The sequence below is a fragment of the Colletotrichum scovillei genome, assembly GCF_011075155.1.
Source record: "Colletotrichum scovillei strain TJNH1 chromosome Unknown Contig00006, whole genome shotgun sequence".
NCBI classification, from domain to species: Eukaryota; Fungi; Ascomycota; class Sordariomycetes; order Glomerellales; family Glomerellaceae; genus Colletotrichum; species Colletotrichum scovillei.
This window is the reverse complement of record NW_023336264.1, coordinates 2,761,428-2,772,026: the sequence shown is the minus strand read 5'-3', so window position 1 is coordinate 2,772,026 and position 10,599 is coordinate 2,761,428. Positions and strand designations below refer to the sequence as shown.

Sequence of the window (10,599 nt, the reverse complement as noted above, 5' to 3'; positions counted from 1 at the left end):
ACAATTGTGAAGCCATCAAACCCACCAAGGGGAACGAACGACATGACGACAATGCGCCGACGGGCTACGAGCGAGGATGCGGAGGTTGAGGTCCAGAAGACGGAACCCACGCCAGAGAGCGCCGTTGCTGCCGTCTCATGCCTGCCCGCGAGCCCCCCCCCAAGCGGCGCGACTTGTCCATCCCACGAGACCACGCAGTCGTAGTCGGTCGGTTGGTGGCAAGGAGGGGGCTTGGGGGGTAGTCATGTGGCCGCAGTCTTGGTTGGAAAGGGTGTGGTCGTCGAGCGCATCATTGACACCACCTTAGGTTGATAGACAACCATAGCGAGCAGAGGTAGAGATTGTGGACGCCAGCTGACAACGAGGATGAACCCAACCACCACCGACCACCCGAGGGCCTGGTGATGTGGTGCTGCACGACGGCTGCTACTGATAGCGCCCGTTCCCGCTATCGATAAGTTTCCGTTGATGCTCTAACATTGTAACCAGACTACCTCGCCTGAATTAGACCGTTGGACACAGTGCGCCTTTGGCTGGTTGGGGGGTCCTTCGGGTCCTTTGGGGCGCCTCTGATCTGGGGGGCATCTGGGGGCATCTGGGGCGATGATCTGGGCTTTCTCAAGATTGCAAAGCGGCCCGGCTAGTCAAACTCGAAATGTCTCGTTGCCTTTGCTATCCGCGAGAACCGCGCCTCGGATTCAGAGCAGGCAACCAGCATCGATTGCGCGTCCGATTGCTGCCGAGAGAGCTGTGGTCATTGGCGAGGAGTGCTTCTGTTCTCCCGCCGTTTCTTCCGCAACTTATCGACCAAGCCGTTGCTGCAAGCGCAAAGAGAAACTTTAGGTATGGCCCAATGTCCTTGTGACGAATGATACGTCAAGGCTTCCTAGACCCAAGACGAGAGACGGCCATCTCAAAGACTCGCCTCGACAGCGACTCAGTTGCACATTGCTTACCGATTTGATCCTAAAGTTCGGTGTCCCGATATCTTCCATCTTCAGACTCGCCTGTCGGTCTCTTCTTGTCTTGCTTTGAGGGCCGCAGGTGCGAGACCTTGCGTCGTATTCAGTTCCAGGACGTCAGAGCGTTCTGGGCGGCAGCAAATGAGATGTCACTGACAAATGTATTTTTGCCTCTATGTACAGCTGCCGTACCTATCTCATTGCTGTCACAGTCATCGCTGAACTCTCAATCCATTGCATGGCGACGCCACAGCTCGTCCTTCCGGGAAGCTCGGGGCGTCGGAGGATTTAGACCTTGCCCCGTTGCAGCGTTCGGGCTTCCAGAAGTCTGCACTCGCAGCTTTCCATTCCAAGGGGATGGCTCGGATACTTCTCCTGCTACGCAATACAAGGGTGCTGAGTGTCTGCTATACTCGTGTCGTGAGATTCAGGTATGCTCTATCATTGTGAAGTCGGCGTTTCACCCGCTCGCCATTTCTCAAAAACGTAATCGAATAAATTCAGTCTCTTTTTCCTGTTGTCAGGTATGGCTGGTGTCTGGCAACGAGCGTTCGCGGGCTGAATCAAGGCTGGTAGAGATGCGGATTATGAAGAGGAGTGTACGGAGTACCTAGTAGGGGGAAGATGGCGTTGGAAGCGCTGAGCTGGGTACATTGCCGAGTGAGATGTTTGGCTTGCGGGCTGGATGCGTTGCCATGCAAGGTCCTTATTTCGGCACGGGCTGGACGTAGCTACTGTTCAGTCCTTGAAAGACCAGGGCCTTGTCGACTGGCAAAGGGCATCCAGAGATGTGGGCTCGCGTCGTTCGGTCCAGGTCGTTGCTCCTTTCCTTTGCTCGGGTCGTTCAATCCTCGCATATCCATCGAAGGACGTGGAAGGCGATGGATGCTAGAGCACCACTCAAGCTTGTCTCATTGAGTCTTACGTTATTATTTAGGTACTGAGGGGAAAGTCACAGAGCAGGAGGAACGGTGCCTGGGACTCCTGGGAGTTACTTACCTTCCCTGGATTGTAAGTGTACAAAAGGTCAAAATGGGACTTTCCAATGGAAACACACATACCTAAAATCTGAGGGGCCAAGGTACACACGGTGGACGAGAAGTACCCGACCCTAAGCGGTACTTACTAAGGTATTCGTCGTAGGCGGAGGTAGGCCGCAGCCCGCAGGTGCAGCAAGGCCCCACCTTAGTCGTGACGCCTTATCGATAGAAGACGATCACGCTAGACCGAAAAGAGTTGCAGGGGTCGAGTGTTTCGACTTGAGGCGCGGCAAGACCAACAAGAAGCACTCACGCACTCCAGAGTCCAATGGAAGTCTCCATGATCCATCAATTCAGAGTCGCTTTTTCCCTGTGACTCACACAACCCAACTGGTGACTCCTGCATTTCGTAACTCTGCGCACATGGAAGAGTCACTCTGGGTGCTGGACGCGCCATCCCGCCCTAAGGTCCATCTCATCGCCACAACGGATAGCCCCCGCCTCTACTTACTTTCGGTTGTTCACTTTGTACAATGCCACAGGTGCAAACAACTGTACGTCTCTACTTGTACGGAACCAAAGTACCTAGGCACGCACTTACTTTTGTCCTGTTGCTGAATTGAATTGGACAGGAGACGTTGTCCAGGTCTTGTTGTTTTTGTTCTTATTGGCGTTGGTGTTCGTTCGGCCCTGCACCTGAGGCCAACTCAATGTCAATGGCACGTGGGAGGCCGCCCATTGCCTTGTCAATTGGCCTTCCTGTTGCTTCTTACTTTAGCTGTGAGGCTTACGCGCCCTCACCGCACTTTCCGCACTTTGCTGTCCGCCTCTCTCCTCCCGCTGGATCTTCAAGTGCCACTCACTCATTTCGTCACACGGCTCTCCGAGCTGCATTTGTGTGTTTTAGGCTTTAGCATGTTGACTTGACTTGGACCCGTCGTCTAGTGCTCAAGTCTGCGGAGCTAAACCAATGTGCAAGATTGACATTCTCCAGGCAGGAGAATGGAGCCTCTGGATGCGCAATTGAGCGGTCAATGAGCCCACCCATTGGTCAATTGCATCTGCCCAACATGGACGCCCTGTTCGCCTCTCCTTCTTGTGCCATCCCGTTGCCGATTGCCACGCTTCCTGCAGCGACTGGCATCAGCGGCATCAGCCAAAAGGGAAAACTTGGGTGTCAAGGTGTGTCTTGACCGAATCGATGGGATCCCTATCCAGCATCCAGCATCCAGCATCCAGCATCCAGGGGACAAGGGACCAGCGGCCAGCAGCCAGCCTACCTAGCCTGCCGTGTCTGCTGTCTGCGCTGTGCCCGCCTTTCCATGAGGTGCACTCTACGGCTCCACGATCCTGATCCATCCATAGACTGCCTCTTCGTCCCTGATTCTGCCCGACTTGTTGACATGGTCGAATTGAATTCGCCGACAAATGGCCCCCTTGCCTTCCCTTGCCTGCGGCTAACAACACGGCTGCTGCATCACATACCGTAAATTGCCCGTCTTTTCTGCACAATGCCTTGCGTTCCATGCCTGCCAATTCCCTGTCATATTCAGTCCGTCTAGGCGTGCCAGGCCAATCTGGAGTTACAACGTGTGGCGGCGCATCGAATGTGACAATGCTTTCCAAGCAAAACTTCACCGGCAGCAACCAAGGTAGGTAGCCTTCGCCCTTAGGCTCTCTCTGTCTCTCTACTTCTGCCATGATAGTACGGATACCGCAGGTAATAGTGTATATTCTTCTCGCTCCACGGTTCTGAGGCCAATGTGCACCACCATAAACCAATCAATGCGCCGTGGTAAAGCAAGGCACCTTGCGTCAAGATTCGTGCCAGGCAACCCCCCTGCGCTGTACTTGCTGTACTACCTTACTCTATCGCTATGCGCGTTTGTTTGGGTCTTTCTGGATTCTGCCCCTCATCGGATTTACTAGGCCTTGGCAAGGTTGCATGGCCAGACCCCAAAAAGCCGCCCATAATTGTCGCAATCACACTCACGCCTCTTTGCTGAGATGGAGCCTGTTGGCTGTTGCTACTGCGGTAGTCTTAGTTCCAAGCAATTCACAGTATCAGTTCGGACGAGTGTCGGAAGAAAGACCCATACCTCAACTCAATTCATATCATAGACCGGTCAAGCTACAAGCAGTAGTCGAGGTTAGCTCGGCTCATACATAATTACCACGTAATAAACAAGGTGATGAGACGGGCACTGGCAGGATTGCCTCGAGGCTGACCACTACAGCCGAAAGCTTAACGGCGCTCCTGGCTGGCGGTACTTTGGTACGTTTCCTGTGCCATCCCATCTTCTCAACGAGAACAAGGCAGCCCGCCCCTCCTTCAACTATCGTCAATCGCACCGCCAATCTCGACTGCCAGCCAGCCTGACTCTATACTTGCCTGCCTACTCTAGGTACCTCTCGACGACCAAGTAATACGGGATGCCTCCAATCTAGGCTGCCGATACTTTTTCGGTCTGCCTAGCAACAGTGGACAAAGAGTGAGGCATGAAACGTTTTCTTGATTACCTATACACAGCAGCAAACCGTTCATGTGAAATGGAGTAGGTAACCGCCTGGTTCGGGCTGTTCCTCATTGCATGGCCCCAGTCTTGGGTATCGATCAGGTACGGCAGCAGAGATACATGCGCAGTGCGGCAGCCAGAGCGGAGTTGATTGGGCCGGGCCGGATAGGGAGTCAACTCTACCTAGTCCAGACGTGAGTGAGTGAGCCTGTGTGAGGACTTTGGGGGGGGGGGGTGGCCCAGAGCCCGTTGGAAGCTAAAGCTGAGGCTGATTGGGCGTCTGGCGGCGAGCAAGTGACTCGGATTCGAGACCCAGTATTAGAGACAGGTTGTCATCCGCCCACCTCGCTTGACACACACCTCTGCTACATGCCGTCAGATGCACCGTTCGTAGGTTCGTTTTCGAGCCCGTCGTGCCCATGGTCGTGCCCGCCCCCTAGAGACTTGATCGTTTGTTCGTTGTTTTCCTGGGTGGAGAAGAGGGCACGCACGGAGGTAAAAGAGGGTTGGTTTCCAACTTCTTAAACGCCATGACGGGGCCATTGACATGATGCGAGAAGCGGTGTTTGTGGTGGCATCAGGTGAGGGCGGGGGGGGGGGGGGGAGACAGAGGGAACGGAGGCGGTTCCGTCGCTCGTCGCCCCGAGGCACACCGTCATTACCAAGTAGGTACCCCCGTACCTGATCTACCCCACGGTGAGGCATAGAAGAGGTAGAGGGGAGAGAGAGGGAGAGAGAGAGATAGAGCAAAGACCACCTACCTAGGTAGTTGATCCCTGCGAGACTCAATTGAGAGGCATTGTCAAAGTCAATGGTTCTACCGCCCGTTCGTCCCGCCGGCATTGGCGTTGTCAAAGCAAGCAGGTCTATTCCAATCCTTTTCCTCTCTTGCAATTGCAGCGAATTGTGTCGTATTGGTCAAAGTATGTCGAAGAATGGAAGCAAAACGCTTCATCGTCCGATCGGATTTGTCGCTGAGGTGGTTTCCCGTGGACAGTTTCTCCCAAACATTTGAATGGAGGGGCAGCGGGGGAGGGGCACGACGGTAGGGCAGAGGCTGGCTGCCTACCCACTACGTTAACTACTTTAGGTACCTTACCTTCTTCCATGGCTGAAGATTACCTACCTTACTTGTAGGACGAGTGCCTTGGACGACCTGGCTTTACGCAGCCTTTGTGATTGCGGAACCTGAGAATCCATTGGATCGAGGCAAGGTACCTAGCAGTGCACTTGCGTACTTGGAAACCAGGCGCTTAGAGACACAAAGGCGGAGGATGAGGAGCGCAGAAGAGAGCGGGGAGGTATTGATTGTGGAAGCATGTACCTTCTGAGGATGAGGTACGTGGAGTGCTGGGATCTTTAAGTGTTTAATGCCCAAAGCCACTGTGACACAAACCTCCTTCCTTCTCTTTTCAGATTTCTTTGTGCTTTCTAAGCCCAGGTATCCGTAGACTCTGCAGGTAAAGCGTGGAATGTCATCGGGATGATTAAGCACACACCCTCCGCCTGTATAATTCCCTTGAGCTTGGTAGCGCATGAAGAAGCTAGGAGGAGAAGCAAGGTCCTCTGCGACATGGAGAGACCAGGTACAACGACAACAACGACGACGACAACAACACCAACCACCACCACAACAATAATAACAATCAAAACAACAGTTCCGACAACATCAACAACTCACTCTCACTTCTGGGGGCTTCGTCGACTTCTGCCTTGAACAAATCACATCAGAGGGCAATGCCAGGCAATTGAGTGGTGAGGTGTGGCTCGGTCTTACTGGGTAAGCCCACAAGGCAACATAGCAGTCACGCAAATAGAGGGCGTGCAATTGAGCTGGAGGGGGGTGGGGTTACATAGATGATTCAGACAAGGAGCGGGTGCAGGGGAAGAGGAAGAGAGTTAGGTCGGCCAGACACAAGGGGTGTGCGATTATCACCTTGATGGATGACTCTTCCTCTTTCCCACCTCAGCCAGAACAACCTGAAGACCCCAAACACCCACCCAAGGTACTGTGTACTGTAAAGCAGAAAGAGGGAAGGGGAAGGGAACCACTTTCCACATTCGCATTCTCGTCCTTCCTGCCCCTCGGACTTTCCTCTCGCTTTCTCTCTACCTTATCCCGTCTCTTGTCACTCCAGCTCTGGTCTACATGCCTTACGGTTTTCACGGGCAAGTAGACAGTGTAAGATAGATAAGGTCAGTAAGGTATGGTAAGTAGACATGGCTGGGTCATCAGGCCCTCTGTTTCTCTGTTTCGGCCTTGTCTGTTCCAACAATCCCGTCCTGTGCTGTTCAATTGTGACCCGTCCGTCCTCTAGGTTACCTGAATGTTCCATGTCCAGCCAGGACTCCAGCCATCGTTCGTGCCTGGAAAGTTCCCCCGACCGTATCCCGTCTTCTATCTTCCCGAAGGTCCCTGCCTGGTACCGTATTCGTCGGTACTTACACCCACTGTGGACTGTGACACCCTGCACACCCTCCGTCTCCATCTTCTTCTTCACCCTACGTGCCTACCTAACCCAGTCTACTCCCCTCACCCTACCTTACTCCTCCTTCTACTCCTCCTCCTCTTCATGCTCCTCCTGCCCAACCTGACCTGGCACTCACTCGCCCTCACCTCCTTCAGTCATCCATCATCCACTTTGCGCCAGGCTTCGCTTTAGGCCTGTCCTTATTATTCTTCTCGCTGCCCTCCGAGCCACGCTTTGCGCTCCCTTCTCTCTTCTTCTTTTCTACCACTTCTCCCCATTTACCGTGTCAAACATCGACATATCAAGCTCTCGAAACTGTGCGGTTCCTCTGCCCAGCGCGCCCATCGCCACTACCATACTCGAAACCTCTCAGTTGGTACATACCGCCACCAATCCGCCCCTCCACACAGATATCAACTCGCTTCTGTCGCCTCGCCCCGCCCTGAATAGCAGTATTTATCCATTCGGTGCCCTCTCACTGCTCGTTTGACACTGACGCACACTTCTGTCTACTCTTGATTCAATTCAAGTCAATGGAGGCTTGTGCTTGTCATCGAGCGCACAAGTAAATGGTCTATCGCATTACTCCCACTGTCCACCATCCTCAGCACGGTTGCGTCAGCACCCGACCGCAGTAAAGCGACACTCAAACAAGCTTCCCGCAGCGAACGTCATCATCAATTGGGTCACAAATCCCCCACTTACGGCTCTCGCTCCTCCTAACACAATCAACCACCTGCTGGTCAATTAAATCTCTTTCAAAGGCAGTCAGACGCTTGAAGCAAGAAGTTGCTTTTTCGGTCCCGTCTTCAGCCCTGAACACGCAATTGTTCTTCCGCTGTCCACCGGCTTCCCTTACACCCGAAATACCCCAACTCCGATATCTCCATTTTCCGCCTCGCCACCAACAACAACATATAAGATGGCTGACAAACCCAACCGCACCGCCGCTCCGCAACCTACAAGAACCTTCGACTCAACTCACACTTCCCAAATCCCTTTCAAGTTCTCTAGGATGCAACCATCTTCATCGACCTCAATCTCACAAGCAATGGAGCCCAACTACCACATGACACCGCATCAAGCGACAACGATGGCTCGAGAGCCGAAGAGGGCTTTCGACATTAGCAATTTAATGTCTCCTCCAGAGCCGGTTCCATATGACAGCTTCAGCCAAGGTCAGCAAAATACGGTACAGACTGCATCGGGTGCTTCACAAGCCAACGAATCATCCAAGCCCCACATGCCCATGTCGCCTCCAGTCTCGCCTTACATCACAGAGTCCAGCAACATAACCATTCCTGGAACTCCGGCAAAGGATCCGATCTTATACCCTCGCGAAGATGCGGCTTCTAGTCCGACACAGCCACCTCTCTTTCCCAGCACCGAATCCATCGAGCACAGACGCATTGTCGACGAACACATTGTTACGCGACCTCCTGGCCTATTCCGCGAGGGCTCGCCTCCTCTCAGAGAAGACTACGAATTAGCTCTGCAACTCAAGTCGCAGGTCATGAGACTCTTTGCGAACAAGAGGAAGTCTTGGTACGAGAAGGAGAGGGACCAAGTAAGAGCCGACCGGAAGCTGAACCACGCCCGTTGGAACAGCGTCGTGCGATATCAGACTATCGCCCCAGCCAAGTCCACACCCGTCAAGGCCTCCAAGCCAGCAGTCAGCAAGCCTAGGATTTCGTTATCCTCAAATCCTAAGCCTGAACGTGTTGTCAAGGCTCAGGCTCCTCGGCCCATCCGCAACAGCCCCCCGACTCGCCATGCTCGCCGCGTCAGTTCGACTCCGGACCCTGCTCGTCGTATCGTGGCACCGAACAGAGAAGACCGCGACTTTGCTGCTCTTCCCGATTTTTGCCCCCCGATTTCTTCGCTGCCAGACAAGCCCAACTGCTTGAAGGTAGACTGGAAAGGCGCCCCCATCGACCTCAGCGACGACGCCAATGTTCATTTGCTTCACCCTGATGAGGTCAGCCTTGCTGCAAACCTTCGACTCGACTGCGCTACCTATCTTACAAGCAAGCGACGCATTTTCGTCCGTCGGGTCGAGTGTGCGAAGGTTAGCAAGGAGTTCCGCAAGACGGACGCTCAGCAGGCCTGTAAGATTGATGTCAACAAAGCTTCCAAGCTTTGGACAGCTTTCGACAAGGTCGGTTGGCTCGACCTCAAATGGACAGCCAAATTTCTCTGAACATTTCTCCAAGCAACTTGTTCTTCAGAACCATGCATCATCTGGCATGATGCATGGTCGTCACGTTTCGAAACTTTTGCCACGACGCCATTCTTACGATGACTTGAATAGACTTACGACATACGACACATGAGAAGAGCTCAAGTTATCCCCTCGTTCTTTTTCCTTTTAGGGGCATTTCTTTGCATACAGCGATTTAGGTTTGGATCGGTTCACAAACCCGGATTTCCTACTTCTAGTATTATGGGACATGGTCCTTCGCTTTTCTTTCGTGCAGCGAAAGCGGAATTCAGGTTTCATTAGGTCTTGATATTTTGGGTCTGTTTCATCACACATGCGGCATCACATCACGGACACAGCCATTTACTACATCAGAGCATTAGGGACAACTACCATGATACCCGGAGTGCGACAGAAATCTGATTACCCCAGTCATGTCACCCCACTCCATCACAATTTCCTTTGTTTGGTTTTGCATTTGGGCTTGGTCATCATACCCCCTTTCCATTAGTTTTGGTTCAAGGTCAATTGGTTTTGGTTCAGGGCAGAGTTCATTCGCGGCTATTGTATCAGCAGGTGGCTGAGATGCTGGGACAGCCTGAAGATTGGCTACGATTATGTTGTTATCGGGTGGGACATAGTTGCGGTACGGCAGCTATTTCTCTACTAGGAGGAATAGACGGTCTCGGATCAATTAGGACATGATATCTTGTCTGGTATTTTTACTATGTGATGACCGTCAATAACCACCCACCAGGGTTGTCGGGTAATCTATGGTGGATTGAGTATGACAAACTTAGACAACATATTATGTGGGAAAAAAAAACACAACAATAATACCAATCCTGTGACAATCGCAGCCCGTGAAGTTGTGATGGTGCTGGCAAGAGGTTGTTGGGGATCCTAGCTCAGCCCTATGAGATTGACATGCAACAAAGTTGTTTTCTTACCCGTTTCCCCTTCCCTCTTTGGAGGGGCGTGTCAAGACTACAGCTCTTCAGCGGAGCCCAGGTTCGTTGATCGACGCGGGGGTGGGGGGGAATTGAACGTTCGGATCGAGCCAGCGCAGGTGTCAGTTGCTGCACCGTCATGCTAGGGCGGCACGGCGGTTGGGCGGAAGGGAGCCTTGGCTGGCCCCCAGCAGTGTCGAGGGCTCGGGGTGGGCGAGTGTGACGGTCAACGGGCTCGTATCTCTATGCCTCAATTGCCTGAGGCACATCTCATCCCCGCAGCATCGCCCATCTTGCTCATTTGGCGGCACTGGGGGCTATTCACCTATCCTCACACTTCCCCCCCCCGATGAAATGTCTGGTGAGGGCGATGCGGCGTATCGAGCTTTCTCGCCTCGCCGATCTTGTTGTCGAGAATGCTTAATAGCGGTCGACTGCCGTGTTCTTGTATTGTAGACGAGGTGGCCGACCCAAGTTCGTCCCAACTCACTCTCGCTCGCATCCTCTATTGAAAGATGAA

At 53.2% G+C, this 10,599-nt stretch overlaps 1 protein-coding gene across 1 annotated transcript; it reads left to right on the top strand.

Annotated features, from left to right (window-relative positions):
• The first annotated feature begins 6,848 nt into the window (after positions 1 to 6,848).
• Positions 6,849 to 9,968, top strand: HER10_EVM0008966 (SWIRM domain-containing protein). The gene has a single exon (XM_035478471.1). It carries the CDS (start codon positions 7,852 to 7,854, stop codon positions 9,127 to 9,129), a length of 1,278 nt encoding a protein of 425 aa, XP_035333059.1. The 5' UTR covers positions 6,849 to 7,851; the 3' UTR covers positions 9,130 to 9,968.
• Positions 9,969 to 10,599: the final 631 nt, after the last annotated feature.